This window comes from Pipistrellus kuhlii, unplaced genomic scaffold (assembly GCF_014108245.1).
Source record: "Pipistrellus kuhlii isolate mPipKuh1 unplaced genomic scaffold, mPipKuh1.p scaffold_m20_p_18, whole genome shotgun sequence".
Taxonomy (NCBI): domain Eukaryota; kingdom Metazoa; phylum Chordata; class Mammalia; order Chiroptera; family Vespertilionidae; genus Pipistrellus; species Pipistrellus kuhlii.
In genome coordinates, this window is record NW_023425493.1 from 16,138,686 (window position 1) to 16,161,547 (window position 22,862).

A 22,862-nucleotide genomic window follows, 5' to 3' on the forward strand; every position below is an offset into this window, starting at 1 on the left:
CATCTCATTGGGCCTTCCTGGACGAATAGGAGTTTGCCAGGTGAGGAAGTGAGGTGGGAAGGCCTTCACACAGGAAACAGATGTGTGTCTTCTCAGTTCTCCTTCAGTCCCGTCAATCCTATAGAATGTCCATGTTTAAGTCTTATGTTTGGGCTCTCAGAGAAGTTGGGTGATAACTGGCGAGTTCTTTCCGTTGCTACGGAATAAAAGTAAATATTTGGCCCTCCTAGAACTACATTTTCTCGAATATTAACAAGAAGCGGGGATTTTACTGGGGCAAACTGGTTCTACTCCCTACTCACAATTGTTCCTCTGGGAGGTTTTACTGATTTTTACTTTTTTTTAGGTCAGCAAAGAAAGGAATATTTGCCGAAACCGGTTTGGCTCAGTGGATAGAGCGTCGGTCTGCGGACTGAAAGGTCCCAGGTTCGATTCCGGTCAGGGGCATGTACCTTGGTTGTGGGCACATCCCCAGTCGGGGGGGTGCAAGAGGCACCTGATCGATGGTTCTCTCTCATTGATGTTTCTAACTCTCTATCCCTCTCTCTTCCTCTCTATAAAAAAATCAATAAAATATATTTTTTAAAAAGAGAAAGGAATATTAAATGTCTCATTCGTTTGTTTTGGAGAGTAGTAAACACATCAGTCATCATTGAGAGCCCTGGTCTCTCCTGTTTTCACACAAGGATGGGAGAAGTCATAATTTATTCTCCTATATGGCTCTTCATTTTGGCCCTTCTGAGCTTCCTAAGCGTTCCTAAAAGTTATCCCAGACCCAGATGAACACCCAAGACCCGTCTGCCACAGAAAAGTGCTCATTGCTCATTTTAGCTCTAGATAAAAATACAGATATTTCAAGACAGGCCTATTTCAAGACAGGATATGAGAACGTGAGCAAGGCATTCCTGCAAGAGTGGAAAGAACTGTCCCCTCAGCCAACACCCTCTTTCAACCAGGGCTCGGAAATCAGGGCCTGAATTTTGAGGAACTGAACCATGAGGGCAGGGTCTGATGCACTTCCTCTCCCACGCTCCGCCCCCACTGGCCCATCTCTCAGTGGCGTGGCATCAGTTTCCGAAAGGCGGGGCCATTTCCTGACGCCTTTGCGACACTGGGGAGCTGTCTTAAGGGAGGCTGGGCCCCAGTGGAAGTGAAGGCCTGGGGCTGGCCAGCTGGGGGAGAGCCCCCCACCCTCTCCCCGTCTCCTGCCGGCTCACAGCCTCCTCTTCCCCCAGCACGCCATGTCCCTGGCTGAGGCCATCAGACTCTGGAATGATGGGGTGCTGGCAGCCGACAAGAAGGACTGGAAGGGAGCCCTGGACGCCTTCTCCGCAGTCCAGGACCCCCACTCCAGGATTTGTTTCAACATTGGCTGCATGCACACAGTCCTGGGAAACTGGGCGGCGGCAGAGAAGGTGGGTGAGTGAACGAGCCAGGGAGTGAAGGTGCTCCCCCCCACCCCACCTTCTCCCTGCCTTTGCCCCAACTGCACTGGAGAAACCTCTTGGGAGCTTTGTAAGAACCAGAGCTGCTCAGGCCCCACCACAGAAGGGCAGCCAGGCTGGGATCCACCTTGGGTTCTACTCTCCTTTCTTCTTCACCTCCACATTGTTCTGGAATCGTTCTCTCGTCCCTATAGGAAGACTCCCCTGGCTATGTTTCCTACTGTGAACTCCTGCTGTCCACTCGCAGCATCTCACTGCCTCACACCTGCTGCAAAAACGTCTCTTACCGGCTTTCCAAGACTTTTAATAAGATTCTGAGGCTGGTGGAAGGGAATGATGCAGTGATTGATTAGTGATGTCTGCCGGGGGCACCCATGTCGGGTGTTTTAGCATCTTTTTCAAATATGTTTCCCCTCTCACGTTCCTGAAGGGGGGGGCGGGGGAGGGCATTCAAGCATCACCTTGTGGATTGGTGGTGGGAAGCTGGAAGGGCACGGAGTTTGGAAGCAGAAGACTGAGAGTCAGACACCTCAGTTCTGCTTCCTTCTGGGCCTTGGGGCCTCAGCGAGTCTGTTTCTTGAACCTATTGAGGTTAAGTGAGGCATCGCATGTGGAAATGCCACGATACTTCGCAACAGGTTGTGCGTGCTAGTTCTCGTTTCTTATCTTCAGCCAGACTTTGCAAGGCCTTGTGGACAGACAACTGGCTCCCCAGGTCCCTTAAAGAGCCAGTTCCTCCCGGAGCCATCCTCACTGTGGCCAGAAGTGAGCAAAGAAGGGGGAGGAGAGAAGCTTCTTGGAAGACCTTGTAGACTGACAAATCCATCTCAGGTCCAGAATAGGCAGATAGGAGCAGAGGGTGGGGCCCTCACCTCCTCTCAGGGGCCTGCCAGGGGGCTGAGCAAATAGCACCACAGAGACTAAGGCTGCTGGAAGCAAAGTGCGCATAGAGAGGGAGGAGCATGGCAGTGATGCCAGCAGGGGCTCCAGGCAAGGCTGGGCAGGCCACCCCCTACCTCTGGGCCCTCTCCATGCCTTCCTGTCCCCACTCTGGATCGCTCTCTACATTCTGCTCTGCCTTCTCCCCTCTCTGCCTCTCTCTGATGTCCTGATTGAGTCCTTACACCTGGCATTTTATATGCATTCATATTTGTTATTATTTTAATGTGTCATACTTATGTGATCAATGTATATCATAAACAAATAGAACACTGTATCTAACATAGTAATTATTTTTATATTTAATTACTTTTCTGACTGAAATCCTGTCAGTACTCTTGAGAGATATTCATATCCCCATTTCACCGAGGAGAACACTGAGGTTCCAGGAGATCAGGTAACCTGCCTCACGTCATGCCAGCAGGAAGTGACAGCACAGGGCGCTCTGATCCTGGTGTCACTGTAAAGACACCACCGCTCTCATGACCCTGGTTGCCTCACCCTCTGGCTCGTCCCACACCTCCTCTCCACCAGCTCCTCCTCGGACCCAGGCGAACCCTCCCTCTCCCCACAGGCCTTCTCCAGAACCATTAACCGAGACAAACACCTGGCAGTGGCCTACTTCCAGCGAGGGATGCTCTACCACCGGATGGAGAAGTAAGTGGCCCGGATGCACCAGCTGGGGGAGTTTGCAGAGAAAGCCCGAGGGGTCTCAGGCTGCTGGCCTGCAGAGCTGAGCCGTGTCTCCCCAGCTTCTGGTGGGAATCGTGGCTGAACCTTCCCTGGGCAGTTATGCATTCTGTCAGCACGAGGCTTCCCCGGGGGCAGAGCAGCTGTGTCAGAGCTCACCGTGGCCCCTGGAGCCACCACAGGCCGGAGATGCAGCGGCTGTGGCACTGACAAGCATCCCTATGGGGCATGGCTGGACGGTGCTGATGGTGACTTGCCAGCCATCAAGGGAGCACGCTGCTGGCCCGCTGCCGGGAGGTACTAGCTGTCACACATGATTCTCATGAAACCACATCGTCTTTCCTTCCTGCAGAATGTATTTTCATAAGCCTAGGTCAGGGGTCTTCAAACTTCTCTCATTATGAGAATCACCTGGTGGAGGTGTTAAAACACAGATTCCTGATAGCACTTCTTATAGTTGGAATCCGGGAATCTGTGTTTTAACAACTCCACCAGGTGATTCTCATAATGAGAGAAGTTTGAAGACCCCTGGCCCTAGGTCAATCCATCCAATGAAATATTATTCAGCCATCAAAATGAGAAAACAAACTATTAACATTATAGGTTCAAGACTATGTTGATACAGATAAATAGGTAGCATATATGTTAATACCGTGTTTCCCCGAAAATAAGACATCCTCCGAAAATAAGACCTAGCGCATGGAAAAATAAGACATCTCCTGAAAATAAGACCTACCGCATCTTTGGGAGCAAAAATTAATATAAGACACTGTCTTATTTTTGGGGAAACAGGGTATAGAGAAACGTTCATAGTAGATGTTAATTAAAACACGGGTTTCAAAACAGTATGGACGGCACAAGCCCACTTCTGTTTCAAAGAGTGTCTATGGAAGGCCGTAGACCAGTGGTCGGCAAACTGCGGCTCAAGAGCCACATGCGGCTCTTCGGCTCCTTGGGTGTGGCTCTTCCACAAAATACCACAGCCTGGGAAAGTCTATTTTGAAGAAGTGGCATTAGAAGAAGTTTAAGTTTAAAAAATTTGGCTCTCAAAAGAAATGTCAATCGTCATACTGTTGATATTTGGCTCTGTTGACTAACGAGTTTGCCAACCACTGCCATAGACCAAAAGGTGTCAGCAGTTCTCTCTGGAGAGGGGGTGGTGAGCTTAGAGGGGTTTCCATTTTCTTCTATCAGCCTGTCTGTAATTTTTTGGTGTGTTTACAGTCACCACAAAATAATCAGTAAAAAAATAAAAAGATAACTAGATTGAATATCAAAGTTAATCTCAATGTCATTCCCCTCCCCCAATAACAAATATGCAAATAACAAAGGAAACATATTCTCAGCGTTAACTAGAAGGTTTGTAGAAATCGCTCATTCCGTTAGTGGGCACAGCACTAGGGAAAAGAATTTGGCTCAGGCTAATGAAGAACTTCCGGTGGGAACGGTCAGAGCGTGATGTGGGTGGTATCCAGCTACTTGCTCAGCTATTGCCAGGGGCAACTACAAGCCTCTGAGACTTCCAAGAGGCAAATGTGGCCAGTTATATCTGACTCATCAAGGGAAGTAAGAAAGACCCCACAGAGGCCGTCTGGAGACAGAAAGCCTGGGATTGAGGCGGACAGAAGATGCAGGGAAGCCTGAGCACAAACCCTCCAGGGAATCTTTAATCTTAAAAGACAGACTAGCAGGCCCTCCTTTCATTAGCTCTAGCAGCTTATAATGAGAAGAGTCACTGACCAGGGGAAATGTTCCCGGGAGAAATTTCTACACAAAAATGCCCAGAAATTCCTGAGTCGGAAAGGCTTGGATTCCGAGAGAGTCAGAAAGATCTCAGGTCTAAAAGTAAGACCCAGGATTTAGTTAGCATGTGATTGATAGTAGTCAAATCTGAGAGAGAAATCTATCAAACGTTACCTTTAATTCAGCAGCCGTCTATGGAGGAAACAATATAAATGAGACGCTGCTCTCACCTCAAGCCGCCTCCTTTTCTTTCGCGCAGTACACAGGCTTCGGTGTCTTCCTCTCCAAGGCTCTGCTCTTGACCCTTTTCCCTCTTATCATGACAGCAGTGGTTGTTCAATGGCAAACTTATGGGTTATCTTCCCAGAAACACACACACACACACACACACACACACACACACACACACACACACACACACGGCAGTTTCTGGGGATCAATGTCGCCTGAAAACCCATACCCGAACTCTGGGGATCCCACCTTCTCCATCGCATCGGCCTCCCTCTGGAGCCATCAGGCTACGCAATCTCCACCTGAGAGCAACCCAGGATGGCTCCTCTCCTGCACCTTGCCAAGTGGACCTCTTAAATACCTCTTAAGCCCACCCATTCTCCTCCCACCAGCACTGCCCTGGCTTAGGCCTCACTTTCCATCAGAACTGCTGTCACTGTTAGGGGCGGCGAGAATGACTATGGCACCCAATGTTAGGCCGGTGAGGTCAGGCTGGACCTTCGATCAGCAACCTCAGTCCTTGAGTTCTGGCTACGAGAGATTTCAGAGCCCAGACTTAAATATACGGAAAATCACTGAAGTAAGAAATAATCTGTAGAAAAAAAAACAGACGTAGGAAACAAGTTAAAGAAAGGGCCCTTGGAGCTTAGAAGTGAGGAAGGTCAAGGGGACCCGCCTGGGGAAAGGGAAGGGCAGGGGCATACTCCGGGAGGGCCCTCCATTTCCGGGGTTGTAAGGGTGGAGATGTTAAGGGAAGTTCTTGGGGAAGATCTCTACAAAATCTTCAGCCGTTTTCCAGGTGTGTCCTTTCAGGGCTGAGCCTCCAGGGATTGGTTGGTGGGCTCCAGGGCACGGGGTCATTATTCAGTGCAGCTGGTCCCGAGGTCAGAGGTCAGCGGTGGAGTGCCTCGTCTGATTTGGCTGCTTTTCTGGGCCTGGAGCTGAAATACAGCTGAGGCCTAGATGTCATCTCTAGGGAGGAAAGGTCTGGGGGTTCAAACCGCATGACCAGCAATAGGCTAGGGGAGGAACGGTCACCCTGGGGACAAGGTCCCACCCTCCAGTTGTCCTCTGCTAGACACCCAGGGCTTTCAGTGCTGGTGACCTTTTGTTCCTGGCCCACTGTCCTTGCTCTGCTCATGTCTATCTGTCTGATTACCACAAAACCACTTCCAAATTAATTTCCCAGCCATCAGGACAACATTGGGGCGCATGCCTGAGAAGGCGGGTGTGTCTCAGGGATGGCCTTGGCCAGCCTGTAATCTGAAAGGGGAGGGTGCCCGTCACCCATCTTCCAGCCTAGAAAGAAGGAACAGGAAGCCCAAAAGGACGTTAAGGACTTGAAATGCATAGGGAATGGCTTGCACGCTTTTCATAGGTTTTACACTCATACCCTGGGTCTTACAAACCTGAAGGTCCAGGACAGCAAGAGTGAGACCCTTTGGGTGTTGCGGACACAGCCATCTTTGTCCTGCAGTCAGTCTTGGACACCGAAAACTGTGACCTCCAGCCCATCACAGAGGTGTCTGACATTTTTACTTTTTTCAGCGGCTAAGCCTCTCCTTTATCCTGGACTCTAGACGGCATGGGGCACGGAGAGAACGGGAACAATCGGGAACACAGCAGTTACTAAGAAACCTTCCCAGGGAGAGCTACAGAAAGGAGGATTACAAACACCCCAGCTCAGAGCTTGTGAAAGGCGAGCCTGCCCTAGCAGCTGAGCCCCTGCCTGGGGGTGCGGGTCTACACAGCCAAGGCACCCAGCTGGGGTGTCACTGGGAACCCACAGAAGCTGCCAGCACCTTGGCCTCCTAGGGACACTGTGCCTTCCAAGTGGCACCAAAGAGAACTGGAGGTGGCTGGAGGCGGGGGGGAGGGAGGGGGCTGCACGCTGTTTTGGGGCCTCACACTGAGCTGATTCAGACCCCGTGCAGGAGTAGCTGAGCTGTGAGGCTGAGGGCCCACTGGGGAGGTGGGGGGAGCAAGTTGGGGGCGGGGCAGAGGCCTGCTGGGGCGGTGGGATGCTGCTTTCAAGGTAAACAGACATTGCAGCAGGACGCCTTTCCCTGGTTTTTAACAAGCGCTTTGAGTAATGGGTGGGTTCTTTCCCTCTTCCTCCCTGGGGCCCAGATCTTAAGACAGCCCGGGGGCTGGAGAATTATGAGCTGGATGTGCTGGGGTCATTCAATACCGGTTCCCCAGGCGGTGTCACTTCCCAGCTGAAATCCATCTGCTTCGCCAGCGCTCTTGCCAGGAGGAAGCACGTTGCAGGCCAATGCTGACAGTGCCCGAGGGTGCCCTCTGGGGACCCTGGGCGCCTCCGGCACAGGCAGGGAACACCTGGAACAGCATGTGCGGAGGGACAGGACACCTTCGCCTCCGTCTGGCCCTCCTCCGTGGCTCAGTGACGTGGCGCCCGTCACCCATCTTCCAGCCAGAAAGAAGGAACAGGAAGCCCAAAAGGACGTGTTAAGGTCTTGAAATGCTTCCTGCTTAATAGAGAATGGCTTGCACGCTTTTCATAGGTTTTACATTCTTTAAAACAAGAGTGTGTTAGAGCTTCTCCCAACCACCTCCCTTAGGACCCTCCGGCCAGCCACCCTCCTGGCCAGCTCCAGCTCCTTGAGGTCAGAGTTCCAGCTTCTGCAACGCTGTGTTTTTACCTCCTGATACTATTACAGTCTAGGTCCGTGGTCGGCAAACCACAGCTTGCGAGCCACATGCTGCTCTTTGGCCCCTTCAGTGTGGCTCTTCCACAAAATACCACGGCCTGGGCGCTATTTTGAAGAAGTGGCGTTAGAAGAAGTTTTTGAAAAATTCGGCTCTCCAAAGAAATGGCAGTCGTTGTACTGTTGATATTTGGCTCTGTGGACTCATGAGTTTGCCGAGCACTGGTCTAGGCATTAACGAAGCAAACACGAAATGGCTGGCGTGTGAATTCAACTGCCAGAGCTTTGGAACTCTGACGATGAGGAGACAGGCTGGGAGACATGAAACAATTTGCCTTTTGTCATTCGATAGTAAGTGGCAGAGCCAGAAGTCAAGTCCATGTGGCTTTGACTCCAGAAGTGAGATCCGGGACCACCTACCAGCAAGCTCCTCATTCTCTATGCTCCTTGAATGGGATATGCTGCCGGCACACAATCACTCCTTATGCTGGGCACCAGGAGCCCGAGGGCAGTAAGTTGCCAGAATCTCCCGGTTGGCGATGGCAGAGCTGATGGGTCTGGCCCCAGTCTGCTGGCCGCTGTCTGAGGGCGGCTTCACACCACACCACCTCCTGCGAGTCCCCCCGCCGCCGGAGCCAAATCCCAGGCTCGCCTCCAAGAAAAGCCACGCACACATGGCCGCTTTAGGGCATGGCCTGGGGACTTGTGGTTCACTTCCCTCATGGGAGCCACAGCCTGCAGCCAGCTTTGTTCCTTCTAGGCCCGGGGCCTGGGGGTGTGGGTAGCGTGTGTCCCCCCGCGCCCCCCTGTTCCCCAACCCCACACCCCGAAGGTCAGCAACAGCTCCCTCCCACCAGGGTGGGGAGGTCAGGGGCAGGCCAAGGAGATGTGGCTCGGGTCCCGGCCACACCACCGTGGGCACTGCTGAGGGGACCAGCCCCATTCTCTGCCACAATTGCACCACAGCAGCCCTGAGTCACGTTGAGCGGTCCGTACTAGGCCCAACCAAACAAGCACAGGGACGTGCAGAGCAGGGTTAGACATGTTCTCTGCTCCAGGGGGTTTCTCTTTTCCAAAGAGGGGGTGGGGGAGACGAAGCAACCACAAAACCAAGAGCTAAGTTGGACTCAAAAGAAGCCAAGGAGCCAAAACCGGTTTGGCTCAGTGGATGGAGCATCGTCCTGAGGACTGAGGGGTCTCAGGTTCGATTCCAGTTGGGGGCATGTACCTTGGTTGCGGGCACATGTACCTTGTGGGGTGTGCAGGAGGCAGCTGGTTGATATTTCTGACTATATCTCTCCTTTCCTCTCTGTAAAAAGTCAATAATATATATATATAAAAGAAGAATAAGAAGAAGCCAAGGGGAAGGCTCTGAGCAGGAGGAAGATGCCAGTGGCTGTGAGAGGGGCCTCTCAGAGGTGTCCCTGTGTCAACCTCATGGGAGAGGGGTACCTGCACCCTGAGTTCTGTAGAAAACAAGGGCTCAGCATTGGCACAAACGTGGAGGAACAGAAAGGCTCTGTCCCAGGGAGACGGACAGAGGAAGGGATGCAGACACATTTAATTCTGTAGTCTTTCCTCCGGGCCGGGGACTGGTCTGTTTTCTCCCTCTGCCCTGCAGGTACGACTCCGCGATTAAAGACCTGAAGGAGGCCTTGGCTCAGCTCCGGGGCAACCAGCTGATAGACTACAAGATCCTGGGGCTGCAGTTCAAGCTGTTTGCCTGTGAGGTGAGGAGGCAGGGCCCCCAGCCTGGGCAGGAGCGCGTGGGCCGGTGAAAGCATCCATGGTAGTTCGCATCCCTCAGGTGGGCAAGCTGTTTGCCCGGCATTAGACAAACACATCCAAATCCCGGGTTTGCTTTCCTGCAGGACCTGCCCTGACCTTGCTCAGTTCCCGAGTTACAGGACACGCTCTTTGCTATTCATGGTTCTGGCCTCATGTACTTGGTGGATGCCCAGAGGGAATGTGGGGATATTTTCACACAAGTCAGTTCCCTCTCGGTCAAAGAACGGCTCAGAGCACCAATTTAGGAGAGTTCTCCATAGAAGGAGAACTTCATCTCTATCTCGCTAAAAGGGAGAAACATGATTTGGATTTCAAAAGTTGGCATACTTTTTCCAGCCTGCCCGCCCCACACCCCTCTTACAGCACAAATGCCCCACTAGCTTTGAAAACTACAATCCCTGCAAATGTCACAGGTCTTTATTTTTAAGAATCTCTGAAGAAAGTCTCCTTGTTTTCATGTCTCCAGCAGGAGAAGCCAAGTGTTTCCAGGGTCGCCCGGGGCTAAGAATAGCGTCCGCAGCTGCCCAGGCCCCTGGGGACACCCAGCCCTGCCGCAGGGCGGCCGCTCCCTTGGCTTCTCCCAGGCCGGGGAGATGAGGCCTGGCGGTGGGAACTGCCTGCCATTTGACTGGCTGCTACAATAGGGTTTCTCCACCGTGGGTCTGTCGGGCCAGGTGGTTCTTGGTTGTAGGAGACTGTCCTGTGTAGTGCAGGATGTTTAGCAGCCTCCCTGGTCTCTACTCACTAGTGGCCAGTCGTCCCCCACCCCCAGTGTGACAACCGAAAACATCGCTACGTGTGGCCAATCACCCCAGAGCGAGAACCACGTATATAGCTTTAAGGGCTGGGGGACCAAGTAGCTCTAGAGCAGTGTTTTCCAAACTTCTCTCATGATGAGAATCACCCAGCGGAGTTGTTAAACTACAGATTCCTGAATCCCAACTAAGAAGTGCTAAACTAGAATTTTTGGGAACATATAGGTAAACTTGTATACTTTTTTATATACTAAGCTTAGAGCACTAGTTAAGTATACAATTTTACAAACATATTCCCCAAAATTCTAGTTTAGCACTTCTTAGTTGGGATTCAGGAATCTGTATTCTAACAATTCCGCTGGATGATTCTCATCATGAGAGAAGTCTGAGAAACACTGCTCCAGAGCAGCGGTCGCCAACCTTTCGTACCTCACAGACCACCAGTGGCCCGCGGACCACCGGTTGGTGACCACTGCCCTAGAGAGAGGGCCATGACACAGTGGCATGGAAGCAGGGCTCCATGGGAGGAAGCTCCTCCTGCAGTTGGCATTGAGATGACCTGGAGCAGGAAACGCCGGGTGTAGGCCTCTCTGCAAGGGACACTGGGCTTTCCAAAGTCCAAGGCCCCTCTGCCACCTGGGACCCTCCAGTCACCTCCCTGCTTATAAATCCCGTTGCCTTTCCCAGGGTATAACCCTGGCTCTGAGAAACCCCACCATCCTTTTTTAAAAGGAGGCCCAACCTTATCCAGTCATGGAGTCATCAAAGCCTGGTGTGGAAAAGGTCTAAAAAGAAGAGGGCTTAGATTAGGGGTGTCGAGCTCAATCAGAGAAGGGGCCAAAATCTATAATCCAGCCTAAATTGGGGGCCGAATGGTTTACTGAACAGTCATAAACTGTCATTGTGATGGAAATGCAGCAGAGTGCAGTGATGACAGCACGGTTCTGGCCAAATTGCAAGGCCTGGCGGGACGCATTTGGCCCGAGGGGCTTGTGTTTGACACATGTGGCTTAGATGGAAGAGGAGGTTTTAAAGGGCCTGGAGTTCTCCTTTCACCCTGCACACACGGTCAAGGGAGGGCCGGGCCAGCCAAGTGTGTATGTAGGAGGCAACTGCTCACTGAGGTGCAGAAAGAACCTGGGGAGGGAGTTTGGTGGTAGCTGTTTTTTTGTGTGTGTGGGATTTTTTGTTGTTGTTGTTGTTTTTTTGGGGGGGTTGTTTTTTATCTTGCTGATGCATCTAAAAGATGTGGTTCTATGTGTAAGCTGTGAAGCATAATAATCAAACTCATAAACCTACCTCCCAAACCAAGTCCTGGCAAAGTCTGGCTGTTGGTGAATGGGCTGCTCCCCCCCCCCCCCCCCCCCCAGGTGAGGCGCTGCCCTAGGCTTGGGCCGAGCCTTTTCCCAGCTGTGGCCCATGCGCATCCTCATTCCCATATGGCTGTGTCAGTCTTGCTAGTGCCGCGTCCCAGGCAGAGTCTGCAGGTGCTGGAGCAGGACGATGCATCTGGAACCCTCTTCCTTCCCACGCTGCACCTGTCCAGTCTCTCAGCCCAGGCTCAGCAACAGGCAGGCGTGTTTTGAGAGGCCGCACACATGTATTTCATTCTCAGCTCTTCAAGGGGTCTCAAGCCTGTCACTCTTCTTGATCCTAAAGCAACACAATCATTGTTTCCTCCTGACCTGCTTGGCTGTCAAAAAATGTACATGATGTTGGATTTACGCATTGCCTGGTGTTCACTCAACACCGTCCGTGTGCCGGGCATGAGTCTGTGGCAAGATGGATGTCTATTGCAGACATTCCCAGGAGAGCAGGGAGGGGGAGAAAGGTCCCCAGGCAACGTGCCAGCCCTCTTGGTGCCTGGATTGGGAGCAGCCCCTGTCTTATGGTGTGGCCTGTGCTGTTCTAGGTGTTATACAACATTGCTTTCATGCATGCCAAGAAGGAGGAATGGAAAAAGGCCGAAGAAAACTTAGCCCTGGCGATGAGCATGAAGTCGGAGCCGAGACATTCCAAAATTGACAAAGCCATGGAGTGTGTGTGGGTAAGCGCACTGGGATGCAGGTGCGGGGAGGATGTCGTTGGATCTGGGCCTGTTCCAGTGGGCACGTGGCTTGAGAACCCGTGGACGTGGTGCTTTTACTTCCTCTGAGTCCTGGGGAACGCTCCACTGGGAGTGTAACTCCACCCAGGATTCTGAATCTGGAAGTGACTGTAAGCCGAAGCCTGGAGTGTAGAACAGCAGGATCCTGCCTAGGCCGCCCCCAAGTGGGGCTCCGTGGCAGCACACGGGGAGCAGGGGGCTGGAGCCAAGCAAGGGCAGAGGCCTGGCAGCCTGGTGCGGTGCCAAGCCCATGAGATGGCTCTCAACAAAAATGCATGGGTGATGTGAACAAATGCTGAAAGTTATCCATAGCTTGTCTGAGGACATTTGGGATGAAGGTCCTTTTAAATCAGATTTTTAAAACGCCAGGAACAAGAGGGCACAGGTCTGTCTTAGCATGCCTGCCCGCCCTAGCCTGTTTGCCTCAGAGGTTAGAGCATCGGCCTGCCACTGAATGGTCATGGGTTCCATCCCAGTCAAGGGCACCTACCTCTGTTTCAGGCTCATTCCCTGGCCCTGGTCGCAGAGCCTGCAGGAGGCAACCAGTCGATGTGTCTCTCTCACATCGATATTTCTCTCTCTCTTTGTCTCTCCTTCTCCCTTCCACTCTATAAAAATCAGTGGAAAAAAATGTCCTCGGTGAAGATTAACAAAAAGTAATAACAAATATGCCCATGTCAGCAGTCACTGGTCCCAGGAGAGCACTGTTCCAAGCCAGTCTGGTGGTGGTGGTGGTCGTGGTGGTGCCTCCTACACTCTGAGTGACAGCCCCATCCAAGTCCCACCGAGTGGGAGCGGGGCAGCTCCCCTAGGAAAAGGGTGCAGGGCAAATAACACCAACAGCTCCACACGGTCCCTCAGCGAAAGGTGACACCTACCTGAGACCCTGACACAATAGCAAGCGCCATCCCTGCACGTTTAGGAGAAGCGCTTTTGCAGGTTATCTCGCTGTATTCTTGCACGCACTCGGGGAGGGAGCCGGGCAAGCCTCGTACCCTGAGCTTCATGGTGAGGAAACACTGTGCTCTATAGAAGCAGAAGCTGTACGAGCCGGTGGTGATCCCCGTGGGCAGGCTCTTCCGACCCAATGAGAGGCAAGTGGCCCAGCTGGTGAAGAAGGATTACCTGGGCAAGGCTATGGTAGGTGGCTCTTGGCTTCCCTGGCATCTCCTGAGATCTGGGCCCTGCAGGGCAAGGTGGGGGGCGGGGGGAGACTCTGAAAGGGACCCCCCACGTGGTTCTGCCCTGGAATGGCAAGGAGAGACGCTTTATAGCGTGGGGTCTTGCTGAAAGATGCTTCTAGGCTATTTTCTCCAGGCTCCTCTCATTCTTCTCTTCCACCTGACCTGGCCGGGGGGGGGGGCGGGGGGGAAGGGGGGAGCGCAGAGTGACTCACAGGATGCTGGTCTTGTGGATGGAGCCAGTGGGAATGCATTGGGCTGGGAGGAAAGAGGGGATCTCGGGGGCCATAGGCAGATAGGGAAACAGTGCTGGCAGAGCCCTCACACCCCCTTCCTCAATTCCAGGTGGTGGCATCTGTGGTGGATCAAGACAGTTTCTCGGGATTTGCCCCTCTGCAGCCGCAGGTAAGGCTCCTTCCTGCTTGTTGGACTGAGGTGCCTCCCCACGGGGTGTGCTCCGTGAGCTTTCCACGAGGAGTGCTCCGTGATCTCCCCACGGGGAGGGTGTTTCCGCTGAGCTGCCTCACTCAAGGGCCCCTTCAGCTGGCCTCACAGTGCCGAGGGTCCTGCGGCCATTCCTGTCACAGGCTCCACGACGGGTGTGCGTAAAGCAGTTGGAGGCTTAACCAGCCTCCAGTCCTCAAGAAGCCATCCTTCCCGCTTGCCCCCGATGCCAGTCTTCACTTCTCAAGGTCTAGGAGAGCTGAAGCTTCGACTGTCCTCCCAGAAAATCGAAATGCAAGCTGACGGAGGCCTATGAACGAGTCCCCTTTGCAGGCACAGGGGCTGGTAGGGGCCTCCTGGGGGCTGGGGCCTGAGGCCCTGAGCTCTCCTGGCGGCACCCATCGGCCTGTGTGTGGGGGTTCCCTCGGGAACACCGGAAGGGGGCCCACAGTGAACCATGTTCCGCCCCAGCTGGGCTCAGGGCTGTGGTCCCCGGTGGACCGGATGGCAAGGGGTCCATGCGAAGGCAGAGCTTCCTGGTGAGGGGGAGGGGGAGACAGGCCGAGCAGGAGTCAGGCTCTGCTGCGGGAGACCCATGATGGGCAGGAGCGCTGGTCAGCACTGACGGGTGGGGCTTTGAGGGCAGTGCCCAGCCTGCCAGGGTCAGCCTGGTCACCGCTGGCCCCGAACGGGACCAGTGCTGGGGCCAGGAGGCTGAGATGCGCAGAGGAGAACAGAGAGTCCAGATTCATGGATCTTCCTCACACTCCATCGTGGGGAACCTCCCTTGGGCTTCGAGCAGCCGGACGACTCCAAGAGGAGCAGGTGCTGGGTCACGGGACTCCGCGGCGCTCGGTGTAGACCTGGAAACGCACGATGGCCGGTGGCTCCGGAGTCGATTTTAAACACCCACGGGAGTCATGTGATAGAGCAGACATTAATTATAGAGCAGAGCTTCTGGAAACCGTCCCAACGAAGGGCAGAGCTCAAGGTCAAAGGCATCCTCGTGACGCCACGCTGCTCTGCGACAGACCCACTTCCCGGGAACGGGTCTGGCCCCAGAGGAACTGCTGTGCGGGTGAACCCCTTCCAGGGTCCAGTCAGGGCGCTCTGTGCCTCTCCGGAGACTGGGTTCTGATGGAGCCACAAATGCAGTCTGTGGTTGTCTGATCGGGGTGAAAAGGCTCCACTGACCATTAAACAGTCTGCTCTTTCTCTTTCTTTCTGGTCCTGCCCGTCGTCATCTCTCTTTGATGTTCACTAGGCAGCGGAGCCTCCCCCCAGACCCAAAACCCCCGAGATCTTCAGGTAAGTGAGGGTTAGCTCAGCATGCAGACAGCCAAGCCCCACGCCTGGGTTGATGGGAGCGGAGGGGGTGGAGAGGACGCTGGGGCCTGGCTGCTGGCTATGTGGCGTCCCCGTGTCCCCCGTCCATTGCACAGCCACCGTATAGGGAGGACTTGTTGCCAAATGGCACTGGTGTCCATGGGACGCAGCCCCCCTCCCAGCCGGCGAGCGCTGGCCTAGGGGGCTGCCAGGGGCCAAGCTCTGGAGTCGGGCAAGCGGAGTGGGAGCCAGAAGGGCTGTTTTCACTCCCTGTGGGCACATGTCTTCTGGAGAAGAGGATGGGCTCAAGGAAAAGAAGTCATTCTCCTGTAAGATGAAAGGCAAAGAAAGGCACAGCTCTCTTAAGAACAGCATCTCAGTGAGGAGGTCAGCCTGGCTCCCCACCCAAAGGAGATTTAAAACGAGTGAAAAAAGTTCCAAAGCAACTATACAAATGGGGGCCTGGACGAGCTCCTTCCTAACTGTCTGCCGCAGGAGTCTGTGTCCGCTGCGTAAACAGGCACAAGCGCCGGGGACAAAAGAAGGGCGAGGGGACAGCGCCAGCGGGGAGGGAGCGGAGGGACGTGAAACTATCGCCCCCTGAAGCCGCCTCTTGGTCACACATGCCAAAGCGCTCAGCGCCCTGAGAGCTAAGTGGGAAGGGAGGATATGGCCGAGAGGAGCTCGCCGTGGCAGCCTCAGTACTCCCACACACACCCCCTCCTCCGCACAGCTCCCCCTGCAGGTGCCTGCCTGACCCCACACTGGCTCCGGGTGACCTCTCTGCCTGCCCGGCTGGCTCTCGCCTGCCTTCCACCGGGGCCATTCCCCTGCACACTCACCTGGGCCACCCCGGCCCGGACACGGGAGCTGGCCAGGCGCACCAGGAGCCTTCCTCCCCAGAGAAGGGAGGGCAAGGACCGCAAGGCCTCTGTATCCACGCGGTTTTCTTTTATTCTTATCCCACTGCATAGATGGCTGTGAAGCGAGTTTCACATCCAGCTCCCCCCGCTGCGCCCTCTCGGGGCCCAGGGAGGGCCGTGCCTGCTCGGGGTCACACAGACAGTTGGACGTGGAGGTAGAGGGTGTCTGGAGCAGCCTCCCGGCTCCAGGTCCACTGAGCTTGACCGACAGCAGAGGGGATGTGCTGCAGGCCAGAGCGTGGATGGGATCTCGTGTCTGCCCCGCAGGGCCCTGGAAGGGGAGGCTCACCGCGTGCTGTTCGGGTTTGTGCCTGAGACCCCGGAGGAGCTCCAGGTTCAGCCCGGGAACATCGTCTTTGTATTGAAGAAGGGCAACGACAACTGGGCTACGGTCATGTTCAACGGGCAGGTATTCAGGGGGCTTGGGGGTGGCTTGTGGGGGTATGGAATCCTGGCGGCCAACGGCAGAGCTTTCTGAGTACCCCCACCTGCTACCTTCTTTGCAGAAGGGGCTTGTTCCCTGCAACTTCCTGGAACCCGTGGAGCTGCGGATCCATCCTCAGCAGCAGCCCCAGGTAAGTGGCACCAAGTCCTGACCCATACCCCCCACTGACAGACCTCCCATGGAGGGGGAAGAGCAGTGTGAGAAACGTCACCATCACCAAAGGAAGGTGCATGGATTCTGAGCCCGCCTGGAGTGGCACCAGCCGTCCAGAGCAGAAGGTCTTTGGGACTGACTGGGCCCACCCACCTTTGTGATTCCTCCTGGTCATGGGACCCAATGCCCACAACATATGAAGCTTAGGTCTTCCCAGAAATGTCCTCTTCACCTGGAAAAACAGTCAAAGTGTTGCTTGGTGAAATGCCACAGAGAGGGGGGCAGGAGGAGGGAGGGAGGAAGAGAGGCCTGCTTTAGAGCAATGCTCCTAGAGCTACTACCAGCCCCTCCACTGCCCCTCAAAGGCCAGCCCTCCTCCTGGGGCCTGAGCAGAGTGTAGATGGCTGGCAGTGCAGCAGGTGTCCGCTGTGGGCTGGGTCCTCCGGGGTTGGAATCACGGCATCCAGATGACTGGACACGTTGTAAATGAGGGTGATTAGGCAGCAGGGCCCTTGGGGAGAGGTGGATTCTTATTTCTCCTGTGGTTTGTTTCCACCAGGTTCACCCTGCCTCCCCTTCTAAACCACTTTCCTTCGCCTCCCCCCGCCCCTGTATGTCACCAGCACTCCTGCCTTTAGAAGTCACTTGTACCTGGCTCTCTTCCCTGCGGGTCTGCGGGTCTGCGGGTCTGCTCCTCTCCTACTCCTGCTCTGGCCTAAGAACGTTGCGGGGGTGAAAATCCTCACCATCTCTTCCTGTCCCGAGCAGGAGGATGCTTCCCCAGAGTCTGACATCCCAGCTCCGCCCAGTTCCAGTGCTCCAGGAAGACCCCAGCTGTCACCAGGTGAGTGTCCTCGGAGGACATCCAGAGCGGAAAGGAACCCTCCAAGCTGCTTGCAGAAAATTCTGGTTTCTTTTCCTCTCGGCAAGCCACTCAACTCATGGCCACTCAGCCCCAGAGCCCCATCTCTTGCTCTAACCACCCACCCTCCCAGCACACAGGAAAGAGAGGCCCCTTTCCCCTGCCTGCTGCACAACACCCATGGGGCCTGGGTAAATGGGGCTGGCTGGGGTGGGGGGGCGCGGCGAGTGTCCCATCCAAACCCCTTGGGCAGTACTGAAACCATGGTGAGGTAACTGCACGTTTACCTCAGTAAGGATGGGGATGGGGATGGTTCTTTTTAAAGGTCTCAGGAGTTCTATTATCTGGAACAGAAATCTGCAGAGCCCTGGGACAAAGGACCCAGGGGCAGGCTCTCCCGCGGCTTGCTTTCTGCCAGGAGTGCAATTTAAGCAGATTCTGAGTGTTTGGTGGAGATGCAGTGATCCTCAAGGCCACCAGGTCATCAGAATCCCTGGATGCTCCCTACACCTGTTCTTTTTACAAAAATGTCAAAACCACAGAAAAGTTGAAAATATGGTACAAAAAATGCCAGAATACTTTTCATCTAAAGTCACCAAATGTTAACACTTTGCACTGTGTACTTGCCTGCCCACCCCCCTCTCTCTCTATACACACACACACACACACACACACACACACACACACACATATTTCCCCAGAGTGACTGAGTCACTTACAGAGTTATGACACTTCACCCTACAATTCAGTATGTATTTCCTAAGAGCAAGGACATTCTTCTCCATAACCCCAATTCAACTGTTAAACCCAGGACATTCAACATTAATTTTATAGAATGTATATTGCATATTCAATTACTCCAATTATTCTCCAAAATATCCTTGCTAACTTTTTTTGTTTTGTTTTGTCTAGGGGCCCATGGGGAATCACCTATTAACCTAGGAAAATTTTAACAGTATAAATCCCTAGGTTTCTTTACTCTGATTTTTTAGACCTGGAATTAGCTTTAGGAATCTGTATTTCTACAAAAAAACTTCCCAAGTGATTTTAATAGTCAAGCTTGGTTTGAGATCAATGATCTTTTTTTTACTATATGATGAATCCCCTATAACATATTTATAAATACTTCTTATATATAAATGATATGCACATTGCCATATCAATATATTATACACATTGAAAACATACACAGAAATAAAGGATGAGGTGAAAGTGGTTCTATCTAACATTTCTTCTTGTGGCCCTTGGCTCACCTCAGTGTCCCGGTTTGTCTTTGCTTTGGAGCCCACTTGTTCAACCCTGCTGACTTCATGGGTTGGTGAGGATGGGCAGTCCTTTGATAATTACCCATGACTCCCTGGAAGCAAAGACTGGGTTCCTTTGTGCATTCATGGCTTTGCTCTTCGTGTGCCCCCCAGAGGCAGATTTCCCCCACAATAAGGTTAATAGTTACCTTAGAGATGAAAGGGTATGCAGTCCGGTGCCCTAAGAGGTTTCATTCTGTGTATGAAAGGAGCTGGCCAAGAATGTTCACTCATCTTCTTTTTTCACTCCTTACCTTCTTCGTTTAGGTCAGAAAGAAAAAGAAGAGCCCAAGGTAACATTTTCCCTCGTATTATTTCAAGAGGTAGAGAATGGAAGCATGTGGGCTGTCCACCACAGGCATGTCTCCCTGGATAATATAAATAGTCCCAAAGAAAGGACAGACCAGTGCCACCATGCTCACAGCCCTGGGAACCCCTCAACAACCTCCCACCCCATCCCCATGCACACATTTCCTGCTGCCCATAGCAGGTGGGTCAGATCTCTAGGTAGGAATTCATGTCCAAGCAAGAGCTGGGCTGGAAGACCTGCAAAGATCCTTCACATTACTTATTAAAACCAGTGACGTGTTGGCCTCTCCTGGCTACATACAGTGCTCCCTGTGCTACCAGGAAAGCTGTGGCGAGCCAGGAGGTTGCTAAGAGGAAGCACAGACACTCATGAGTTCCCTCTGCTTCCTCTCCCCTCAGGACATAAAGCTCAGTGTCCCCATGCCCTACACACTCAAGGTGCACTACAAGTACACGGTGGTCATGGAGACCCAGCCTGGATTCCCCTACAGCCAGGTGCGGGACATGGTGTCTAAGAAACTGGAGCTCCTGCCGGAACACACGAAGCTGAGGTGAGCTCCGTGCAGGTGGCAGGTGTTAGGGGACAGCGGGGGGACCTGGCGCTGGCCTAGAGGACTGAAGAGGATGGTTTTGCGCTGCTGTCCTCTGACTTGGTTCTTCCCCATTGTCTCCATCCAGCTATCGGCCCAGGGACAGCCATGAGCTAGTGCCCCTGTCCGAAGACAACATGAAGGATGCCTGGGGCCAAGTGAAAAACTACTGCCTGACTCTGTGGTGTGAGAACACAGTGGTGAGTGCGGTGAGCCTGAGGGTACTGAGGTCGTGGGCCCCATCCCCAGCAGCAATTCAACATCTAGCAGGCCCTCATGTATTCTTCTAGCCTTGATTTCAGGCAAGGAAACAGGTCGAGAGAGGTTACACTGCTGGGAAGCAGTGGTGCTCGGATACAAGCCTGGTCTTTGGACTCCTGGGCCATTTCTCCCTTATAGTACTGCCTTTCAACTTAGAGGATCTGCCAGGGTTGGAGCCAACAGCACTAGAAAATGAGTCCTTCTAACATAACACAGCGCTGAGCCTTGTACTTTCTCATGCCGATTCCTTAAATCCTGTGACTCACACCTCTAAGAAACTGCATCTTTCCCTCAACACCTGTGGGACAAAAATGACCAAAGTGGTCTTGGCCTTGCATAGTATGGTGCTGTGCAGTGGTTCTCAAACTTTAGCGTGTACCAGAATGACCTAGAGGGCTTGTGAACACAGACGGCTGAGCCTCATCTGATCTAATAGGCTTGGGATGGAGCTGAAAATGTGCATTTCTTCAAGGACCTGTCTTGTGAGTGCTGGGGAAAGGGTGTCGGACTCAGAGAGCTAGGTGTGACTCTGCAGTCTGTCATTTACTGGTGACTCAACCTGTTTCTCCATCTGAAAGAATAGTACCTATTCTACCTTTTCAGGATGACTGTGAGTTTTAGGTAAGATTTTTACAACTATCTGTGGTCCTGCAGACCTTGTTTCATTTATCCAACTGGCCAGTATTCATAGAGTACGTAAGGTCTATGCTAGACACTGATCCCAAATCTGCTGCTGAGTTTGTATCCAGGTGCTACTGACATTTCTCTGGCTGAGTATTTCAGGGATGATGTTCACTGCGCAGGAAGTTAGGAAAACTCACAGGCCCTTTATTATTTCAGGGTGACCAAGGCTTTCCAGATGAACCCAAGGAAAGTGAGAAATCGGATGCCAATAGCCAGACATCAGAACCACAGCTGAAGGAAGGGAGCCAAGTGGTAGCAATCTTCAGTTACGAGGCTACCCAACCAGAAGACCTGGAGTTTCTGGAAGGGGACGTCATCCAGGTTCTGTCCAAGGGTAAGTGCTACTCCTGAATGACAGAAATGAATTTCCATGTTAGCAGAAGTCAATTTAGGGGCAGAGGTAGAATACATCACTAACCTACAAACGGAACTTGAGCCAGTGGTCTCAATCTCCTTCTTCGCCCTCAGCTGGAGAGAGCAAAACCCAGCACTCAGCTTCTCCGTTTGTTGCCCTAAGGGGCAGGGAAGCAACAAATGGCAACTGACTAGTAAATGACACTCAGTCCATTCACACTTACAGATGCCTACGCTTCAGAAGCCACGGATCATCATTCCCAGAGTTAACCGATTAGAAGGTTGCGGGCATTTTGCCTTTGCACCAAGCCATAAGATGCCCAATTTCTGCAAACCATAGTTCTTTGGATGTATGTACTACTTTCGAAGATGAGAGTGGAAGGGGATCAATTTTGTCTTACTAGCAGCTATTCAGAATTACTCTGTGTCCCTCCCTGGTGGCTTCCCTAATTCTGCAAGGAATCAAACACATTAAAGACGGAAATGTAAAGTGTTCTTAGTGCTTCTTAAACGGCAGTAAGCGAGGTCCTTTTCCTGTACTGGTTTTAGAAATAGGTCTCTGCTTTCCCTTCACCAGTGAACGACGAGTGGCTGGAAGGGGAGTGCAGAGGGAAGTTTGGCATTTTCCCCAAGGCTTTTGTTGAAGAACGTGCAGCCACAGACCTGGAGGGCACTCCCAGGGCAGTCTAGGATGCCTCACAACTACGGAGTGGAAGGAAAAACTACCATCGCATTTGTAAGGTTTCAGATGCCTCTGTGGTACATGGTATAATGTCAACTAATCTACTTTCCCCTGTTAAGATGTAACCTGTTAGACAATGATGTGAGAATTTAGGATTATGAACACCCGGGGGGAGTGAGGGGGGTTGGAAGTGTCTGGAAGGGCATGAGGTGGCATCCCAGGTGCTGATTTTTTTGCTCAGAGTACTGGCTACCCAGATGTGTTCACTTTATGAAAAACGCACTGAGTTGCAGTTATTATTGGTGCACTTCTCTGTATGTGTGATAGAAATAAAAACCTAAGACACTCAGAATGCAGGCTTAAGGCCTAACTGTAATTGACTATTCCTGTTTACCATCAGACTACTGGGGCCTAACCTACAGGTAATTCAGGAGGCACGCACACACAAGTTAACTTTTAAGTCTTGTTGCTAGACTGAGTGAGGTTCCCATGGAATGACTAGAATTACATCCCTTCACGTCTTCTCACAAACACTCAAGAGCTTAATGGGAAATTTTGCCACTAAGACTTAAGAAAGGAAGCCGTGTTCAGGCAGTCAATTGGTTAACAGTATCCTATTCGTTAACATTTCACAATCCGTACAATAGAATTGCTGTGGCCTTACCTTGGTTATCATGTAACCCAGTGGCCTGTTTTTCAGGGTTAACTTGGAAGAAGGATTCCACAGATACTAGGCCTGGCCTTAATCAACTTCTTTCTTCTTAAAAGGCCCTGTTAATAATTTTTCAGGTGTGTAGGTGAGGTACAGACAGAATCAACACCTAGGCGGAAGGCCAAGCAGGCTGCCAATGGACATTTTGGACACAACTTGAAGAAATGCAACCCCACAGCTAAGAATAATTATTAATTACTGTTGCTGCCAATCCAGATTTAGTGAATTTTATAGGCCCAAATGATAAGCTTTCTCTGAATTGCCT

The 22,862-nt window shown here is 52.6% G+C and overlaps 1 protein-coding gene across 2 annotated transcripts; it reads left to right on the plus strand.

Moving 5' to 3' along the window:
• Positions 1 to 1,083: 1,083 nt before the first annotated feature.
• NCF2 (neutrophil cytosolic factor 2) lies at positions 1,084 to 22,237 on the plus strand. Of its 2 annotated transcripts, none has more exons than XM_036442688.2 (15): positions 1,084 to 1,415; positions 2,959 to 3,041; positions 9,339 to 9,447; positions 12,173 to 12,307; positions 13,400 to 13,507; positions 13,894 to 13,953; positions 15,257 to 15,300; positions 16,509 to 16,650; positions 16,748 to 16,816; positions 17,605 to 17,683; positions 19,273 to 19,298; positions 19,714 to 19,865; positions 19,993 to 20,104; positions 21,006 to 21,183; positions 21,781 to 22,237. In XM_036442688.2, the coding sequence occupies exons 1-15, from the start codon at positions 1,242 to 1,244 to the stop codon at positions 21,891 to 21,893; spliced, it is 1,584 nt and encodes a 527-aa protein (XP_036298581.1). In that variant the 5' UTR covers positions 1,084 to 1,241; the 3' UTR covers positions 21,894 to 22,237. The 2 variants fall into 2 exon arrangements, with proteins under 2 accessions (XP_036298581.1, XP_036298582.1); XM_036442689.2 differs by having other exon boundaries at positions 1,085 to 1,415; positions 17,608 to 17,683.
• Positions 22,238 to 22,862: the final 625 nt, after the last annotated feature.